This window comes from Misgurnus anguillicaudatus, chromosome 17, assembly GCF_027580225.2.
Source record: "Misgurnus anguillicaudatus chromosome 17, ASM2758022v2, whole genome shotgun sequence".
NCBI classification, from domain to species: Eukaryota; Metazoa; Chordata; class Actinopteri; order Cypriniformes; family Cobitidae; genus Misgurnus; species Misgurnus anguillicaudatus.
The window spans coordinates 37,342,923-37,363,637 of record NC_073353.2 but is presented as its reverse complement, the minus strand read 5'-3'; the positions used below and the strand labels follow the sequence as shown (position 1 = coordinate 37,363,637).

At 37.6% G+C, this 20,715-nt stretch overlaps 1 protein-coding gene across 14 annotated transcripts in view; it reads left to right on the top strand.

The window, feature by feature from the left end:
- The window catches only part of tns1b (tensin 1b), a 282,589-nt gene that overhangs the window by 219,357 nt on the left and 42,517 nt on the right, over positions 1-20,715 (top strand). For all 14 annotated transcript variants that reach the window (XM_055215157.2, XM_055215158.2, XM_055215155.2 and 11 more), the window contains 3 exons: positions 53-182; positions 1,233-1,298; positions 1,871-1,987. In XM_055215157.2, coding sequence (XP_055071132.2) covers positions 53-182; positions 1,233-1,298; positions 1,871-1,987 — 313 coding nt within the window. The remainder of the gene's footprint in view (positions 1-52; positions 183-1,232; positions 1,299-1,870; positions 1,988-20,715) is intronic.

The following is a 20,715-nucleotide window of genomic DNA, read 5'->3' as shown; positions in this document are numbered from 1 at the left end:
TTCATGAGGTGCTTTTTGTGACATGTCATGTGGCTTCTCATGTTCCCTACAGCTCAAGTGTTACCACAAACGGTTTCGCAGTCCGTCCCGTGACGTTATCTTCCGTGTGCAGTTTCACACATGTGCTGTTCATGACCTAGGAATCGTCTTCGGCAAAGATGAGCTGGATGAGACTTTTAAAGGTATGCAGCGAAGAAAACTTGTTTGAATAAAACAATTTGTTAGTTTGGAACTATTGTGACTCTGGTCATAAGTCGCACGGGTATATTTGTAGCAATATCCAACAATACACTTTATTGGTAAAATTGTAGATTTTTATGGCACCAATAATTAGGATATTAAGTAAATTATAATATATAGGCAGCCATTTTTTATCGCAAGAATAAGCCCGACAGTGTGATCAGGACCTGACACGAAGCACAATAACAACCGGCTGCCTGCACAGTATATTATCCCGCTTATTACATGGCTATTTACCTCATAAGTAATGTAAGAAACATTAAATATTGACTTGAAATATTTTTGCTCATTTTAACGAATGCATACATTCCAAGAGAAGAACATGTATATTTTTGTTTTTAAGATAAGACAAGACGTTCAAATGTTACGAACACACTATTTGGTTTATTCATAAACATATTTATATTTAATTTTGTGTAATATTACACTGTACCTGTCAAAATAGTTTGTAGCTTCCAAGTTACCGTGTGTTATTAGTTTTGAGTGGTTGTTATCTGGGAATAACAAAAATGCACTTAATGGACTTTATTTGGACAATTTTAAAGGCGATTTTCCAAATATTTAGATTGTTTGTACCATGAGATTCCAGATTTTCAAATAGTTTTATCTCGGCCAAATAGTGTCTTATCCTAGCAAACCAATATATTATTGGGAAGCTTATTTATTCAGAGGATGTATAAATCTCAATAAAATTTCAGTTATCCTTTGATTACTGTCATATCTCCCTGCTGAATAAAACAATACAGGATTTGTAATGGATTTAAAGGTTTTAATAAGAATTGTATTTGTTTTAATTGGTCTTTTAATGGTCTCTGTGGGTCTCTACTGGTAATGTGTTGGGTTTGTGGGACACCATTTAATCCTATTGAGCTGATGGTTCATAATGATATTTGTAATGGAAACAATTATAATATTTGTTTATTTCAGTAGAGCTAAAACATTTTTTGTTTTTCTTCTTTCAAAGTTAAAATTGTGTTTCTCTTTTTAAACAGATGACAGATTTCCTGAATACGGAAAGGTGGAGTTTGTCTTTTCATTTGGTCCAGAAAAAATCCAGGGTAAGAACTATTGTAGTGCATTTTACATGATTTGTAAATAAATACCATAAACTATTAACTCTTTCCCCGCCAGTGTTTGAAAAAAAAAACGTTGCCAGCCAACGCCAGCATTTTTGATTTTCACAAAAGTTTTATGACTTCCAAAAAATGTTCTTCTTTAAATATATAAACATACAGTACAATATATCAAATGAAGGAACAGACCCTCTGCTTTCAAACAAACAAAAAACCTTTCATCCTACCTTCATGTGCTCACCACAATATGGGTAGGTTTCTTTACAAATACCAAATTTTGAGCAAAAAGCTGACATAATTGCGTTTTTGTGAATGACTTTTGATAGAGATCAGATTCAGAGCGATCCTCAAAACATACACATAGTTTAAACCGTTTGCCCTAAGGGAATACTTCCGGGTTTTATAAGTTGGGTAAAAGCGCCACCTGGTGGATAATAGCGAAAATACGGATTGCCGGAAAAACTTGTCATGGGCAGGGAAGCGTTTTCTCGGGAAAAGAGTTAAACAGAAGCGTAAACCGGTTCCAGAAGCTTCTGACTTTGAATGTGTTGTCACAGGAATGGACCACCTTGAAAATGGGCCTAGTGTTTCAGTGGACTACAATACGCAAGACCCTCTGATCCGATGGGATTCTTATGAGAACTTTAACCAGCGCTGTGAAGATTCATTGGAGGGTAAGTTCAACTGCAGACATATAAAAAATATGAGACTTTTATCAGTACAAGAAATTATTTTGTAAGGCCATGAAATGATATAAAGAATACCTTCAATGCACTTTTGTCAAGTCGCCTTGAGTAAAAGCGTCTGTCAATTGCATAAATGTAAGCTGTCAACAGTTATTCCTTGCTGTAACCATTGTTTATTACTAGTGTTAAAGGACAAGTTCGGTATTTTACGCTTAAAGCTCTGTTTTCAGATTGTTTATGATGAAATAGAACGGTTTTGACTGAAATTTGGACATATGATGCTGGCCCAAGAATTTTCGGGTGTTTCTTGTTTCACCTCCCACCTCTATAATGGCTGTATAGGTGCACAGGAACAATCCTTCCTAAAATGCATTAAACTTTCGTTTACAAAGGCATAAAACTCACCGAGTGGTCAGGGGTGTTCACTGATATGCTCACACAAAAATCGCTGCAAAAGATGCATTCCAACAGGTTTTATTGTAGTTTTTGTCCAACTCCATTGACTTGTACAGTATTAGATGTGCTGTGAGGTACGGTATTACTCCGCCCCGGGAACTTTGTTTGTATTCTTGCAATTGGCAAAGGTGGATTATCGCCGCCAACTGGGCTGGAGTGTCTATTATTCAAGCTCTCAGCGGAAGAATATACGGGTGTGAGGCGTTTGGAAAAATAGGTCCACAAGTTTACAACGAATGTTAAAACAGCTGTTGGAAGGCATCTTTTAACGCGATTTTTGTGTGAGCATATCAGCGAACACCCCTGACCACTCGGTGAGTTTCACGTCTTTGTAAACGAAAGTTTAATGCATTTTAGTAAGGATTGTTCCTGTGCACCTATGCACCCATTGTAGAGGCGGGAGGTGAAACAACAAACACCCGAAAATTCTCGGGGCAGCTGCATATGTCGAAATTTCAGTCAAAACCGTTCTGTTTCGTCATAAACAATCTGAAAACAGGGCTTAAAGTGTAAAATACCGAACTTGTCCTTTAATTTAAACAATTGATTAACGCTTAATCATACCATTTCCTCATGGCCATACCTTATCACTTAGTTAGATAAAGATGTTCGCACAAAGTCTGCTTGGGTCATCAACTCATCATTCTGGGTGTATTAAAGAGTTATGACACGTCTGTGGTTATATGCACATGTGACATGGATTGATTTAATCAGATGTGTTTGTAGGGCTGCTCTGAGGTCAGTTCGAGTTCACACATGCACGCAAAACTACCGAAGTTTCCTCACGCCGTCGTGGTCCGAGCTATGCGCCTCCGGTTTTAACTTGCGGTTCCCAGCCATGTGATTTGTTGTCCTTTTTTGAGACGTCCGCGTTCGGTGGGAGAGGGAAATTCAGAACGAAGGAGGAAGTCTGTCGATGGAAGCCACCAACCACAGTGTTCTTTTTATGTGTCATTTATCTGAAACACTGCTGATACCACAATAACATGCTAACGTTTCGGTCCGTGTGAGTTTTTAGCATCATATGTGGACAGCGAGGCCGAGACTAGAAGGTAGACAGTGTCGAACAGACCACAGAGACGCCACACCACCCTGCATCCCAGGCCTCGGTTGGCAGCTTTCATTGCACGTTTGTGAAATATTCCAGGCATTGGCTGAGAATCGTACACCCCATGCTGTGGGAGACCGGTCAGTCTCAGACCAGTCCTGGTTTGAAAAAGTCCCAAAGCATCACAACTATGAGAAAAACGCATGAAAAACATGACAAACATGCATGTGTTTGAGATTATTGTGTTTATAACAGCAAATCCAAAAGAAATACTCCATAACAGAGTTTATTTTTATTGTAGGAGCTGTGGTCAGTTTAGCACAGATTTAAATTCTCCATCAAAGCTATTTGAGATGAGAGGCCATAAAGAATGCCAGCCCCTGCTTTAAATAGGGCAGGCAGAAATAGGAAGCATGCGACTGCCACCTTTAAGAGAAGTGTAAACCAATCCACCTCTCTGGTCAAGAGGCCAGACCCCCAAACCCCCTGGAATCACCTGGAAGCATTTCGGGCTCCTGTTGGAGACGTTTAAAGATGCCAAATGCGCCACTGTGTGCTGACATCATATACTTGATCTACAGACAGCGAGTCTGGATGCAAAGGCCACATTTGCACATGAATTAAGATGGCTATCACATAATTAAACATCTCTATTGAGCGTCAGGGGCGAGAAGTTCCCCTAGAGACTTGATAAGTAGTCAGACAGTGTGTCTTTGTATTGGGACTCATAAGTCCTGTCTGCCAAAACTGAGGGACTGGCATTTGAGATTTATTGGAGAAAATGAGCAAATGCTTGCAAATAAAGCTGTGCTTTCTTTTCGACTGCTTGCTTTAAATGCTTTTAATCTCGTACAAGAGAAAGAAAATTTGGAGTGTAGTGCTGATTCACTTTAACCGCATTCCTTGCTTTCTTTGTAGTGCACAAGTAGATAACATACAGTCAGCCGGTTGTTGCCTTTAAATAAACCCAGACATGGTGATCAGGACAAAGTGACTTGTATCATTTGAAAAAGGTGGTACAGCAATTTGACCCCAGCATGGGGTTGACTAAATGATAATGAAAAATACAAATGTGACCCTGGACCACAAACTTGTCATAGGGGTATTTTTTATTTAAGATTGCTGAATAAATAAGTTTTGATGTATGCTTTGTTAGGATAGGAATACAATTATTTGAAAATTTGGAATCTGAAGGTGGAAAAAAATCTAAATATTAAGAAAATCGCCTTTAAAGTTGTCCAAATGAAGTTCTTAGTAACACATTTATGATATATTTACAGTAGGCAATTTACTAAATATCTTCATGAATCATTGCGACCCATACAATGTATTGTTGGCTATTGGTACAAATATACCCTTGCTACATATGACTCTTTTGTGATCCAGGGTCTCACATTTGATCGGGGTGTACCTGTATCTTATGTACTTTACAGACACAATGCCATATGTGTTTGTTTCCCACGACACTGGAGAAATCTTACTAACCTCGCTATCTTCTGATTTTCTCAAATGAGGAAAAGTGTCATAATTAAAGTGGCCACAAATATTAGGGCAGCATTTTAAGCTTGTTGCAGATAATAATGCTTTATCTTTTCTTGGATGTTAATGGCATGGTAATTGATGTTTTATCTGCTTCTTGCCTTGACTGCAGATAGCACTTCTCTGTTGAACAGGAGCTGTTGGCAGGGTTAGAGTAAAACATGGCCAATCTTTACCGGTCCGCTGATATTTGCGCAGAGTGACTCTGCACTTCTGTAATGCTGGCCTGAGATCCATCACAATAGTGTTACTGTAACGCTTCAGTCCTATAAATCTCATTGGTTTTCTCCATATATAGAGATATTGATATTAAATCATGGCCAAATTCCTTTTTAGACCGAGCCAACGTGAGCTCAGAGAATGACATATGGTATACTTTTATAGAGGTCAGTGCAGGCCCGGCTCCAGATATGAGATAAAGGTGGGCCAAGTGATATTCCAGGTGGGCCGGGCGGATAAGTGGGGTTCTTTAATGTATTAATCTCACATGTCTATAGTTTTAATATCAAATATTTAACACAATTAGGGTTGTTTGTTATTGTTGTGTTTTTTTTTAATATATATTTTTCCTTGTACATATTTTGGAACTATTTAGTACCTTTGTATATAAAAAAATGGTTAACATGTTTATTTTTACATTTTTGCCCCTTAACAGATCTTGTATCAATTAAGTAACTTTAGATTTGACAAAAAGGGCAGTTATTTTAAAATAACGATTTACATCAACTAAAACAAACTTGTTACAAACTAAAAAAATAATTTGATCTGAAATACTGTTTTTTTTTAAGAATTATTCTCATGTTTGGTCTTTTTGGACTTTTTTGTCCAAAAGATTGGCTGTTATGTGGTGTGGGGCCAGGGTGGGCCAAGCGTCTGATTGGGTGGGCCAGGCCTACTCTGGTCAGTGTGACTTTGGCACTAAGGGTTTTTAAAAATGGGCAGCCATGGTTGTGCTTTAGAAGTATGTAAGCTTAGGTTTTATTTTCTGTTGTCAATTCGGTGATAGATGGGTAGTTAAGCTACAATCAGGAACTTTTTGCTTAACAAAAACAGTTATTGAGCAAGTACACTGCAAAAAATGATTTTCAATAAAAAAAAAATGTGTCTTGTTTTCAGTAAAAATATCTAAACATTCTTAAATAAAGATGCTTTTTCTTAACGACCCAAGAAAATAAGTCTAGTTTTTAGAATAAAAATATCAAATTTAAGTGATTTTGTGCATAAAACAAGCAAAAAAATCTGCCAATGGTGTAAGAAAAAAAAATCTTGAACATTTTTCTTTAAATATAATATTCAAGAAAAATTAGCTTACCACATTTGCAGATTTTTCTGGTTGTTTTATGCACATAATCATTTAAATTTGATATTTTTGGTCTAAAAACTAAACTTATTTTCTTGGGTTGTTTTACTCAACCAGAAAAAGCATCTTAATTTAAGAATTTTTAGATATTTTTACTGAAACCAAGACAAAAATACTAAGAATTTTTTTTTCTTGAAAATAATTTTTTGCAGTATACATAAATAAATAAATGTTTCAAACTGTCGTCTTATCTTACATCGATTTCCAAAAGTAAGAGAAGATGTTCATAGGGTTACACATTTCCCCTTTGACCTGTGGTGTGTCAATACTACTACTATTAACTCATTCCCCGCCAGCCTTTTTTTTAATGCCCACCAGCATTTTTTGTGGTTCTCAAAAAGTTTCACACAATGCTCTCCAGGAACATTTTCTTCTGTAAATATATAAACATATAATATATATTTAAAATAAAAAATACCATCTGCTTTAAAAAAATTTACAAATAAACAAACGTTTACCAAATTTTAAGGAAAAAGCTAAATTGATAGCATTTATGTAAGGGACTTTTGTTAGAGATCAGATTCAGAACGATTATGCAAACATACACAAAGTTTACAATGTTGTAGAATTAGCTGCTGCTTCAGTTTTTTATAAATTGGGTAAGAGCAGAATTACAGATCACTGTTAAAACTCGCCAGGAAAGCGTCATTGGCAGGGAAATGTTTTATCTTAATTGACGAGATAAGTCGTCAATGGTGAGGAAAGAGTTAATACTATGCACATTCACCAGAGAGTGCCTTTCCAGGGCACAACGTTGCATGTAGTGTACGAGACGTATTGGCATTGAGACGAACGCGGAAGCGCAGGCAAAAAACTGAATATCCTCTTGTCTTATATCGAAATTCATCCTACATTTTCTTTTAAATCCCTATTTTCCTGACTGACATTTGATCTTGGCACTACCCCCTACGTCTACTTTATTTTGTAAAGTTTTAAATATTGATATTTGTCTTACAAAAATTGCATAGATTGCTCTCAGAAGGCCTTTATTAAACCCCTGAGGCAGTGTGGGGATTACTTCTGTGAAGGATGGATGAACTGTTTTGGGCTTGAAATCAGAAGCACCATTTACTACCATTATAAAGCTTAGAACAGCCAGGACATTTTCTAATATAAGTTCTATTATGTTTGTCTGAAAAAAGATATTCATATACATCGAGGATGGTGTGAAAGTGAAACTTTAAATCTAAAAAAAAGAGTGCATGCATGCGTTACGCGTCAACTACCCAGAAGCAAATTTTCACATAATTGAAAACAGGACCACAACATGCTGCAAGCAGACACATACAGGAGCATGTAAACACGGTAAAATGAAAGGGTGAGGACAGGCCCTATGACTGTAAAAACAAGCTCCCTGCCCATCAGCTTCTTTGAGGGCGGCCCTAAATCTTAGGGTTCGGCTTGAATAAGTCACGGGGTGCCAGCAGACGGGATTGAGCTGAGGCCTTGTTTACCGTGTCCTCCCCATATTTGGCCAGGGCCCTGCCCACAGCATTTTTGGGATGGTTGGGTAGGAAAAGTGTGAGGGCTGGGAGATGGGATTGGAGAGTCGTTGACAGAGATGGTGTGTGAAAAACAGCCAACTCCTCCAGCCTGGACTCTAAAAACGCTTTGTGTTATCAGTCAATAGAGGGGGAGTGACATAGCAAAAAGTGTGCGTCCACGGCTCACACAGGGATCAGACCGGATTTAAAGTCTTAGTATCTTTCGTTTTGGACCTTGAAAGCAAAGGATTTGGAAGAACTTTTGGTGTAGAACCTTGAAACGTCTGAGGTAAATTTGGATGAAGTTATTGTCCTCTCGCAATGACTTCAGTAACTTGTTGTGTGATCTATAGAGGGGGCAGATATGACCAGAATCTTATTGCATGGTATGAATAATTTTATCACAGTAAAGGTACACTTATATCAAGAGTTATTTGCAAAACCTTTACAAATAGAAAATACTTTATCTTATTTTCTCTTTTATTTATTTATGTCTGGCATCAGTGCAAAAACTTTTACAGCTTTGCAGTATGTAACACTATATAAAAAAATAAAAGACTAAACCGTATAGTTCAGACTCTAAATTTTGATTGGATGAGCCACATACGAAGTTTTAAATAGCTGATATACCCACACCTGTCACCTCACGTCAGTTGAATACTATATTAATGTTGTTCAGCGTCTGTAAACAACGTGAAGTCTGTTTATATTTTCATGACCTCAAACCGCTCTGTATTTTCATATTTTTATTGCTCTCATGTGTTATAAACATATAGCAGTCCTGTCTAGCAAAAATAAATATCTCTATATAAAAGGTTTTAAACAATATCTGGTTATGCACCATACTGTCATATAGCCCAAGCCTACTCAGCTGTTTTTTGATATACTGTATGCTAAAAGTAGGATTGTCTTTATTTTTGTTCAAGTTGAAACACGATAGTTTTCCTAGATCATACAGTGATATCAAATGTTTAAGCTTCTTGAGAGCAAATATGCTTAGTTCATGACTTTCGGCCATGCATTTAGCCGAAAATGCGACGTTTTAAATCAATCTTCCTGGCTGCGTTTAATTTCACCAACTCAGACTCGCATGTTTGCCAGTAAAGGATTTTTTCTCCGAGCCTTCCCAGGCACAGTTGATATTATGCTTATTAGCTTATTACGAGACTAAGTGTGGTTAGCACATATTTACGTTAAGCTCTTAAACAGAAAGTCGACTTGAGTTTCATCCCTGTTGTTGCAGGATTGAGCACCGCAGCGTTTTGACTTCAGCTGTGCGATGCTGAGCTTTATTATGGATGATTTGTGCGGCTGACAGCATAACCGTTACGTAATAAACGTCTGTGCAAGCCAAGCGGGCTTCAATTAAACTTCCTCTGATGGGTGACTGGTCCTCCATCTCAAATGTTGTTTAATTATGTGGCTAGAAACCGGTAGCTTGTTTCTGATAGACGTTTAACTCTTTCAGTGCACCGTAGTTTGATGGTCCAGAGACTGACTCTTAGTATTTGAGTGGCATTCACAGAAGGACCGGTTTGTCATCACAATGTTAAGCTTAAACTGTAGCCCATCTGTTAACAGATGACACGAGTGCTGCACTTTTAGTCTTTTGGATTTAACTACTTGAAGGCTGTTTGTTAACGTGTGTGGTCCTCCGGATGTTTTTGTTTGTTTTGTTTTGCCACAGTGGCACGGAAATTTCAGACACATTTTTAGAAGCTGATCAGAGCGAATTTGCAATTGGAAATAAGGAGATGTCATCTTGTCTGCTCTGCATCTGGTACTGAATGTGGAGGGGAAACTATTGTGTCTTTTTTGGCCTTTTTACACATTTCAGGGCAAATGATGCAACTGTTTAATGTGTTGAAGAATGTGAAATAGCCACCCCTGCGTTCAATTCATCTATGTACCTTTACCTACCATGCCATATTCCCTAAAAGTATGTATTGTTATTCTTATGGGAAAGTATGGACTATTGAGGACATTAACAGAGACGGGACACACTAAATCTAATTTTAACTACTATTTAGGACTGATAGTATTTGAATTGGGACGCAGGGCATGATTTTGAGGATGGGTCCATCTTCAGATAAATATTTATAATAAATTATACATTTTTACAATGTGACATTATTTTGATGACAATTAAAGGGACACTCCACTTTTTTTTGAAAATATGCTCATTTTCCAGCCCCCCTAGAGTTAAACATTTGATTCTTACCGTTTTGAAATCCATTCAGCCAATCTCTGGGTCTGGCTTTAGCGCTTTTAGCATAGCTTAGCATAATCCATTGAATCTGATTAGACCATTAGCATCATGCTAAAAATAACCAAAGAGTTTGGATATTTATATAACTCATTGCCCGAAAATAGTCCCCTGCTATTGAAAGTTACTAAGGGGACTATTTTGGCTGCTGCGTAATATCATTGCGCCTTCTGCAGCCATGTTACGGCAGCAAAGTCTTCGATTATTACGCCAGAATGAGAGTATAGTTCCTAGCTATATCTGCCTAGAAAATCGCAACTTTTAATTTTTCGTCGGTCTTAGTACACAATGTAACTACAGAAGAGTCAAGTTTAAATAGGAAAAATATTGATACTCTTTGGTTGTTTTTTAGCGCAGTGCTGATGGTCTAATCAGATTCAATGGATTGTGCTAAGCTATGCTAAAAGTGCTAGCGCCAGACCCGGTGATCGGCTAAATGGATTCCAAAACAGTAAAAATCTAATGTTTAACCTGTTTTTATTCATTTCTACTTTTCTGTTGATATTGGGCAGGACAAATTTCTTTAGTTTCTCTCATATCATATTTGGACATATCGTGGTTGATGTACACAGAAGTTGGGCAATAGCAAATGCCAGATCGTATGAAAGTCTGAGAATGTTCCTGAATTGCTCCTCCACGTTTACGAACACAGAGATTCGTTTGTTCAGTCGGTCTCTGCTGTAGGCCGTTGCGTCAGGCCGGGTACAGGGCCTTCAGGGTTCACATTTAGCCAATCGTAACATTTCACCTTTGACCTCTTCCTTCACACCCACTCCATCCCCGCAGCTGCTGTCCAGACCTCTGTCTCGTCGGCCACACGGTGAATCTGTGTTTGTCTTTCCTTTTAACTGCCACGGAGAGAAGCAAACCTGTTTGATGAAGAGATGGGGGTGAACTCATTTCCCCACGATCAACATTCGACCTTCTCTCTCCCCTTGACTTTACAAGACACAATTGTCTCATTTCTCCTGCATTCCTGAGGCCTACGCGCATTGCTCTGTACGGGTCAGATATTTCACTTTAAATAGACTTCTGTGACCTGGGACAGATGGTGTTGATATTTATGAGTTTTGTTCGCTGGTCCTCCATTAATGCTAAATTGTAACGCTTTAAGTTTCCTCATGGGTGCTATTTGTTTTTTGTTTTTTACTTCTAAAAACGTTTCACGTACTTGAGAGTTAAATGATGATTTAGCCAACTGAAACTGCATAACCTGGTCTCAAACAACCAGTGTATTGTGACCTTTGCATTGTTAATATGCGACCCCTCTGAGCAAATGAGACGCAATGAGCAAATTTTCAAAAATGAGTTATTGTTATTTTCACATTCTTTATTAAAATTATGTTTGATTTGTGGGAATCTGACTAAAAATGACAGTGCTGCACCTGCTTAAAGTTGATAAAGTAAATTTTGAGAAAAATCAAGTTAAAGTCAGTCAGCACGAGTAAGATCCTTTTTTTTGTCTTATTGCTCTCAATAACTCTTATAACATCAATCTTGTTCTGCACTTTATTTTCAAATTTCTGCATGTTTTAAAGCCAAAATCAAAATGTCATACACGCAAGTCATGCATCATTTGTATTAGGAAAAATTCAGGAAGGTGCATCTCTCAGAAAAAAGACAAATAAAGATAATTTTAGATGTTTAATTACTATTTGGAGCATTGGGATCGCTAGACAAGGGCTTAATTTACTAACGATAAACCGTGCAATTTGCTATGCTTCTTAAAGGGATAGTTCATCCAAAATCCAATGTCATTAAGGACTCACCCTCATGTCGTTCCAAACCCATAAGACCCTAATGACACTCCATTGTAAATCTACGTACGATATACTGTCCATGTCCAGAAATGTAATAAAAACATCATCAAAGTAGGTCATGTGACATCAGTGGGTCAGTTAGAATTTTTTGAAGCTTTGAAATTACATTTTGGTCCAAAAATAACAAAACTTATGACTTTATTCAGCATTGTCATTCTCTTCCGGGTCTGTTGTGAATTCGCATTTACCACACTGCAGTGACGCTGCTGACGTGTTATCTGGTGCGCCCGAGTTCCGTTCACAGTCTGAGGGAGACGCACACTGTATTCAAGCTATTCTACATTGTTTTTATTTTGGTATTGCTATATTTTTTTAAATGGTGCGTAAGTGTGCATGTCACGGATGTCCTCATCCCTCAGACTGTACACAGAGCTCGGGCGCACCAGATAACACGTCAGCAGCGTTACTGCAGTGTGGTGAACGTGGATTCACAATAGACCTGGAAGAGAAGACAATGCTGAATAAAGTTGTAATTTTTGGACCAAAATGTATTTTCGATGCTTCAACAAATTCTAACTGACCCACTGATGTCCCATAGACTACTTTGATGATGTTTTTATTACCTTTCTGGACATGTACAGTATACTGTACATAAATTTTCAATGAAATGCCAGAAAGCGAACATTATTTTAATCCCCAAATGGGGGCGTGGACATTGTAATTGTCTCCTCCCCCTTTTAAAACTCCAATAGCATTTTTATTAACATATTTATACTTAAAGCAGATAAATATTTACTATAGATTTCATGGGGACTTTAAAGGAACAGTATGTAAGAAATTTATATCAATGAATCATAAAATTGCCCTGATATTTCACTAGACATTAAGAAATCATTTTAATTTCAAATACATACATTACTGACAACAGTGATCTGGCCAGGATATTGTCATTTAAAAAATGGAGTTGCAGTCCTTAACTGATGTTTATGTTGTCATTTTGTATATTGGCCACCAGTTGTGTGATTGCAGTACCAGTTTTAGCCAAAAGTTTTGTGATTGCAATACCAGTTTTGGCCACAATCCCACATACTGTTTCTTTAAGTCTTTCGCTGACAGCGTTTAAAAAAATTTTATTTAAAAAAATAATTATTTAAAAAATAATTGTCAGCCAGCGCCAGCATTTTTTATGATTTTTACAAAAGTTTAATGCCTTCCAGAAAATGTTCCTCTTTACACATACAATATATCAAATTTAAGAACAGACCATCTGCTTTCAAGCAAAAAAAGTTTCACCCTAATTTCATTTGTTCTCTTTTTATCACCTCACAAATATTAGTAGGTTTCTTAAAAAATATTTTTTTTTGAGCGAAAATCTGAAATAATTGCATTTTACATTTAGAGCGATGATCAAAACATACACAGAGTTTGCCCTAAGGGAATACTTCCGGGTTTTATAAGTTGGGTAAGAGCTATTTCGGTGAATAATAGCGGAAATGCGGATTGGTGGAAAAACTCGTCATCGGCAGGGAAGCATTTTCTCTTAATTGATGAGTTAACTCGTCAATAGCCACGGCCTCATTTGCGAGTTAAGTCGTCAATGGCGGGGAAAGAGTTAAGTCTTTTTATTCCATTGTGCTCCTTCCAACTGCTTTTGAATGCATAGAATAGTCGTTTTATAAGCAAGCTTTGCAAATTAGCTCATTTAGGAGATAATAATCCATGAATATGGATTTCTTATAGTACCGCATTGATGAATTAAGATGAAGATATAATCCACAGTAATTCTACGGTTTTCTCCATGGGATCAGAACAACATCCAAGGACGATCATGTAGTGTATTTCAAGTTTGCCTGGTTAAGTTTTGGTTGAGTAGTTCATTGTTTTTCTTCTGCAGTGGTCTATGATGAACTGTTTGATGAGGAGTTTGTGTATGCGTATGTGTGTGTACCGAGTGGCCCGGGCCAACTCCTAACCACTGCATGCTCATCAAAGAGCCGCCTACATTTCACCCACTCTGTTCCCAGTCTTTTAAGCAGGCCTTGATGGCTTTTCCTTAAACGCGGCGTCAGCTGTAACGAAATGTCCGAGTGGCCTTGTGTTGTAATCATGTGCAGAGCAGCTTGAAGGCATCTCTCGTAGACATTCAGCACAAAGCTAATAAATGCTTTAGCCGTCTATCAGGCTTGGATTCAGCAGGTGTACAGATCCATAACATACTGTATGTTTGTGCTATACTTAGTTAGCAGAAACTTTTATGATTGTCAGTTTGCAAGTCACTTTGATTTGTCTGTTAATACAATATAGTCAAAATATCAAGTCTAACAGTTGTTATGTAATAGTAATGACAGTTGTATCATGTTGTTGCATGGTATGTCTGCGCAGAAAAACTGGGGTCTAATCCCGAAAGCAGTATTAAATTGCTATTTGTGCTGCAATTGGCATATTTTTATTAAAGGATCTGGTTTTATGTGGCTTTTCAGCTTACAAACAACTTATGCCAGCCTTGAATATGTCAGAAAGATCAGACTTTTCCATCCCGTCTAAACAGAGCCTAAGAACGGAGCACATATTGTGCGATTGCTCACGGGAATTGAGTCGGACTGGATGCCGTGATGTCAGAAACTTTCTTTCCTCTGGGCTTTAATTACAAAAGGCTTTCTCATCTCTTTCAACTTTATATAAAAGCACCATCAGAAACATCTTTAATACATATTTAATGTAGTGCTCTTACCTCCATTAGCACAGGGCATTTAATGAGACGATGTTGATCGTTTGTTAAGTTCTTCTTCTGAAGTGCTTACACAATGGTTTCAAGTCCAACACTGCGGAGCATTTCCAACACAAAGCAGGGTTTTTAAAGAGCACCTATTTCATTGCTAAAAACAACTTTAAAAAAAAAAATTTATAAGAACAGATTTGAAAGCTCTGTGTCCCTGATTGGCCAGCTAATCTTTACGTTGTGATTGGCCTGAATACCTCTGATGTCAGCCGGAAATATGACGCTCCTTACCATGTTTGAAAGATTCGCTCAAAATGCAATGTTAACCGGAGTTAACTTACAGGCTGTGAGTCAAAGCAGGAGGAATTATGATAATGTGGGTCTTTACTACATCACCAATCCCAGGAAGTAAACTGTTGCCTACAATCCAGGGTCACATCAAAGATATTTAATATTAAAGGCGGAGTCCACGATGTTTGAAAAAAGCTTTGGAAAAGGAGACGGGCCGACTACCAAAACACACTTATAGCCAGTCAGCAGTAAGGAGCTTGTCTACTAACCGACATCCTTGCCGGGTTGCGTATGTGTGGGGTCTATCAACAGAAGGTCCAGATTCTATTGGGGTAGGGGCGTGTTTGTTTGGGTAATTTCAAATATCAACATTGGCTTTCAAACATCGTGGACTCCGCCTTTAACAAGATGCATTGATGCTATTGGTATGAATGGGGGATATTGCAATGGGCAATATGCTGCTCTAGTCCTGCCTTTCAGTTAAAAAAAGTAACTCGTCAACCGTTAATGGTTGAGTCAAATTTCTTTAAAAAAAAAAATCCAGATAATTTACTCACCACCATGTCATCCAAAATGTTGATGTCTTTCTTTGTTCAGTCAAGAAGAAATTATGTTTTTTTTAGGAAAACATTCCAGGATTTTTCTCATTTTAATAGACTTTAATGGACCCCAACACTATACAGTTTTAATACAGTTTAAAATTGCATTTTCAACTGAGTTTCAAAGGACTCTAAACGATCTCAAACGAGGCATAACGATCTTATCTAGCGAAATGATTGTCATTTTTGACAAGAAAAATAAAAAATATGCACTTTTAAACCACAACTTCTCGTCTATCTCTGGTCCTGTGATGCGCCGGAGCGACCTCACGTGATGCGTCATCACGTCAAGAGGTCACGGATGATGTATCGAAATTACGCCCCAGTGTTTACAACAGTTGAAAGAGGACCGTTCCGACCTTGTTGTATGTGGAATGATACTAATTCATGTCTTTGTGTCAATTTATTGTTTAAAATGGTCCGCAAATGTGCGTTTCATATAGGTAACACGTGACCTTTCCACGGCATTGCGCAATTACGTGAGGTTGCGCTGGCGCGTCAAAGGACCGGAGATAGTTGTGCTTTAAAAGTGCATATTTTTTATTTTTCTTGTCAAAAATGACAATCGTTTCACTAGATAAGACCCTTATGCCTCGTTTAGAATCGTTTAGAGTCCTTTGAAACTCTGTTTTAATGCAGTTTAAAATTGCAGTTTCAACGGTTACGTGTTGGGGTCCATTAAAATCCATTAAAATGAGAAAAATCCTGGAATGTTTTCCTCAATAATCATAATTTCTTCTCGACTGAACAAAGAAAGACATCAACATTTTGGATGACATGGTGGTGAGTAAATTATCTCGATTTTTTTAAAGAAATTTACTTATCCTTTAAATGACTTTAGCAAGACCTGGAGGTTTTACAAAGATGGAAGTGTCACGACTTCATTAAAAAGACTTTAGTCACAATATGCATTGAAGTTGACTCGAAGCTAAATTTCATTATCTTTAGTGTATTATACATTATAACTGTTTAACTACATTACATTTATGTTGATGCATTCAGCAGATACAGCAATATCAAAAGATTTACTCTATAGCATCTTACAGTGCATTCAAGCTATACATTATATCAGTAGGTGTAGTGTCTGGGAATCGACCCTACAACCTTTTTTGTTGCTAATAATAATCTCCAACTGAGCTACAGGAACACCTATATGAAATAATAAATAAATATTTTATATATGCTATTATAATGTCTGAGAAGAATCTGCTTTAAGACAATATGGCATGATTTTCTGTTTGTCGTCATGTAGAGCGTTATCTTTATAACATATAAATAATAAGAGCTGTGATCATCTAAACCACAGTCTTCGTTCAGGAAGGAGTGTGATTCAGTTGTTGAATCAGATGAGTTGTTGATCACAATGCTTCTGTTGTTTCACATTGCTGGCTGTTTGTTATACGTGGATCAGCAATGTTTGTACAGTGAAGTTTGTACAGTCATCCCTTTTTCCATTTTGTTACAAGCAAATACAGTATGTTTACACAGAGGATGTAGATATAATCAGTAATGTATACATTTAATGAACAGCCTGAACTTGGAAAAGGTCTCTTGCCCGTTCCGAGAGGCAAATAATTTTACTTTGCCACACACGTTTTTAAAGAGACCTCTTTACATGGCTGAAACTTTACCTGTCTTTTAATTACTACAGTAAACAGAACATACCACGGTGCTTGAATCATCTGTCGCAAATGAAATGCTGTCATGCTGTTCTCACTCGCCATGAAATATAAGCTGCGATGCCATTCTTGTGTAAGAGTCTTTAAATAAATTATTTAAATGATGTGTCATACCAGAAAGAAAAAATGAAATCTGGTAGCGTTAGAGGCGTTGTCTGGCTTGATGTATGTTATTTTGAAAACACCAAGTTTTTTATAGTGTTATGAACACAGTGTTACATACTGGTTTCAAGTGTACACATTAAGAATGAATCAATTCTTGTAAGGTGATGCTGGAAGTATGCTCTCTTCTATTCCAATGAACATTTGATCACATTGTTGCCATAACATGTTAGTAATTTGGCAAGAGGTCATTGTGGAAAAAATGTTGTGGGTGTGTTCGTTCATTTGTGAATTTCACAAACAGATGTCTTTGGTTGTTGTGTCATAATGCATTTTTAAGATGCTGTGTCAATTTGAAAATCGTTCGGCTTTTCGCACACAGCATAGCGGATCGTAATCAACTTTAGACACTTTAGTAGAGATGCACAGATATATCTGCCAATAATCGGTATTGGTTGATAAAAGCATTTTTTCATATCGGCTGATAGTTAAAACTGACGATAGTCATGGCCGATATATCCTGTTAATTTTTGAGAACAGGAAAATGCAATGAATTTGAGCTCTGCGTACAGTGTAAATGTAAACATCACTAGTTTAAAGTTTAATATTTATGGTCATTATATGAATATCTTGAGAGTGTAGTTAATGCAAGTTAATATAACCACCAAACTATTGGTATCGACATGGCAGATATCAGTCAAAATATTTGGTATCGGTGGAAAAATTTAACATCGGTGACACCTCTCCAAAAATGTAATAATGTTTCAGTTCTACGCGGACCGCAAGCACTGTGATTGGTCTGCTAGAACCCCAAAAACAAAGATGGACCAAGTTGAGAACATGTAAACGTTACTAGTTTAACTTCCAATATTTATGGTCAATATCTTAAGAATGCAGTTAATGGAAGTTAATATAACCACCAAACTATTGGTATGGACACAACAGATATCAGTCTAAATATTCAGAATCGGTGGAAAAATGTAACATCGGTGCATCTCTAAACGTTAGTAACCAAAACCTGAATCATGCATGGTGAAATTGTAATACACAGCTTTGAGTAGCTTTTTATTAATATAAAGATGTATTGGATGTATATTTTTCAATGTGAGCAGATGTAAGAAGATCAGTCTTCATTCTTAAATGCGTTATTGTGTTATTTAGATGTTGTCGGTCACTCGGCTGCTATTTCTGCAGCGTTGCACTTGGTAAACCCCGCCCACTTTGAACTTTCATTGGTCCAAATGCTGTACATAGTTTTCATAACTGTATATTAACAAGTAGCAGAGCATATGTATAGCTGGTGAGTTAGCGATAGTGCCCATCTGAGAAAACCCTGGTGATGTCATGCTGGTAGACACCAGACTAACAGCTGAGCGAGGATACATTCACACCCACCTCATTGAGGGTGGTGCACATCCAACGAGAGGGAAGAGTCCTGTCATCTTTAGCCGCACGGCTCTATTAGAGTTAGGATTGAAGAACGAAGACGGAGCTTTCTAATCCAAAAACTACACCCTTGTCTTTATAACCTTGAGCTGCTGGACAACCAGAGTACGAAAACAGACTTTTTAAAACTTTCTTCTTGGAGGGAGGTAGGGAATGGTTCTTGTGTTTCTTTTTGTGATTTTGAGGTAAAACCAGAGCTTTGAGTAACGTTTAATGCACTTTACCATGTGTTATGTCCTGCTGTTTTTATGAGTGATGGTTAGGGATAAATGCAGACGGGGAGTCGTGATCGACGTGTCCAAGCAGGTGAAGAAAAATAAGCGGCGTGTCTGTTTAAATTAGTCTTGCTGTCATATTAAGATGCCAGGGTCTGTAGATAGCAACACATCTTCTGATGTCATGAGGTGTTTTAGTGGTACAAATTAAATTTGAGATCCGTTCGGACATGAACGTTCACATGTCACCGTTGAGGTTTTAACCTTCTGAAAGGTTTATATGAGGTGCTGCCGTCTTCGCTGGGCCACGGTGGGTGTGTTATTTTGGAATACTGGAGCACTGGGAGATGTTTGAAACAGCTGAGGGATTGTTAAGGAAACTGGAGAGAAAGAAATAATGAAGAATGAGGGAAATACAAATTTTTTCCAGGCTGTGCTCTTTAAAGAACGTGCTGGCATCAGGCCTGCCTCACTTAGGAGAAACAAACATAGTGATTTCAGTTTCAGACATCTGAATTCACTCCCATTAAGTCTTAGACTTTGGTTAAACTGATTTGGGGATGTCAGGCATTTCAGTACTTTGGTTAATACAAACAAATTATAACATAAAAATCCTAAATATTTACCTACATCAAGGCACGTTCATTATCTTAAGACCTGTCCCTGAGTTATTGACATTTGACAGCCTATGCAGAATTATCCTAAATTGATATTTGCCAGATGAATACGGTTTCATACAGTGATTTTCCTTTGGTATTCTGGCAACAACGAGTGGAGACTTATCAAGGTCAGCAGGTTTTTTGACAGACATTAGCTTGTGTACATCTCTAATCTGGTCAAACTAGTAGGTCACATAGCTGCCTGTGACTTAGGGTCAAAGGTTAATATTGAATGTGTTGCAAGTAGACATCTACAACCTAAAGGTCACTGGGTCACTTGATGTAACCTGGGATGTCTATTTTTAAGGCAGTTGAGGGAACTGTTAAGGGCAGTTTATATTTTTGCATTGGACCTACGGTGTAGTCTCTACCCTGTAGGTTACGCATCAGTTTTTATTTATACTGTTGTTCGCGTCGAGTGCAATTACACATGCAGATTGTTAGTAGGCGATACCCACGAGCATGTTAAAGTATCAAGGCAGTGCATTTGTTGCAGCTTGAGTTGTTAAAAATACATGTAGGTCCCCAACTTGGTCCTTAACTTTGTTTTTGGGGTTCTAGCAGACCAATCACAGTGCTTGCGGCCTGCGTAACACTGAAACATTATTATATTTTTGGAGGGGTGCAGGTCAGGCTACGCCTTAGGCTACGCCTTAGGCTATGGCTTAGGCTACGGCTTAGGTTTGCGTCAATGCATAGGCTTCTCTGTACAATCGACGTAGAAATATAAAGTCCCAGAGAGCGGGGATAGAGACCCCCTCATTCTGTCTGGTGGATAATGCAAGGGAAAAGGCTAGGAGCTGTCTATAATTAGCAGTTTCACACTGATTCTAATTACTGGCACCATTTCCTGCAAATAAAGTTGTGTTTACAAGGTTATCAAGTTTATCTTTTTGTGTGAAAATAATGAAAAATAGTTTTGGGAAATAATACTGCCAATCTGTGTTTTGTTGCTGTAGTCATTTATTGATACCGGCTGTATTTGAATTAGTTTTTTATAGACAGCCAGCTCATAAATGTCTTTCAAAATAACAAAACTAACTGTAGTTGGTTGTTTGTCATGTCAGTTAAATCAAGTCCTTGTGTTTCAGTA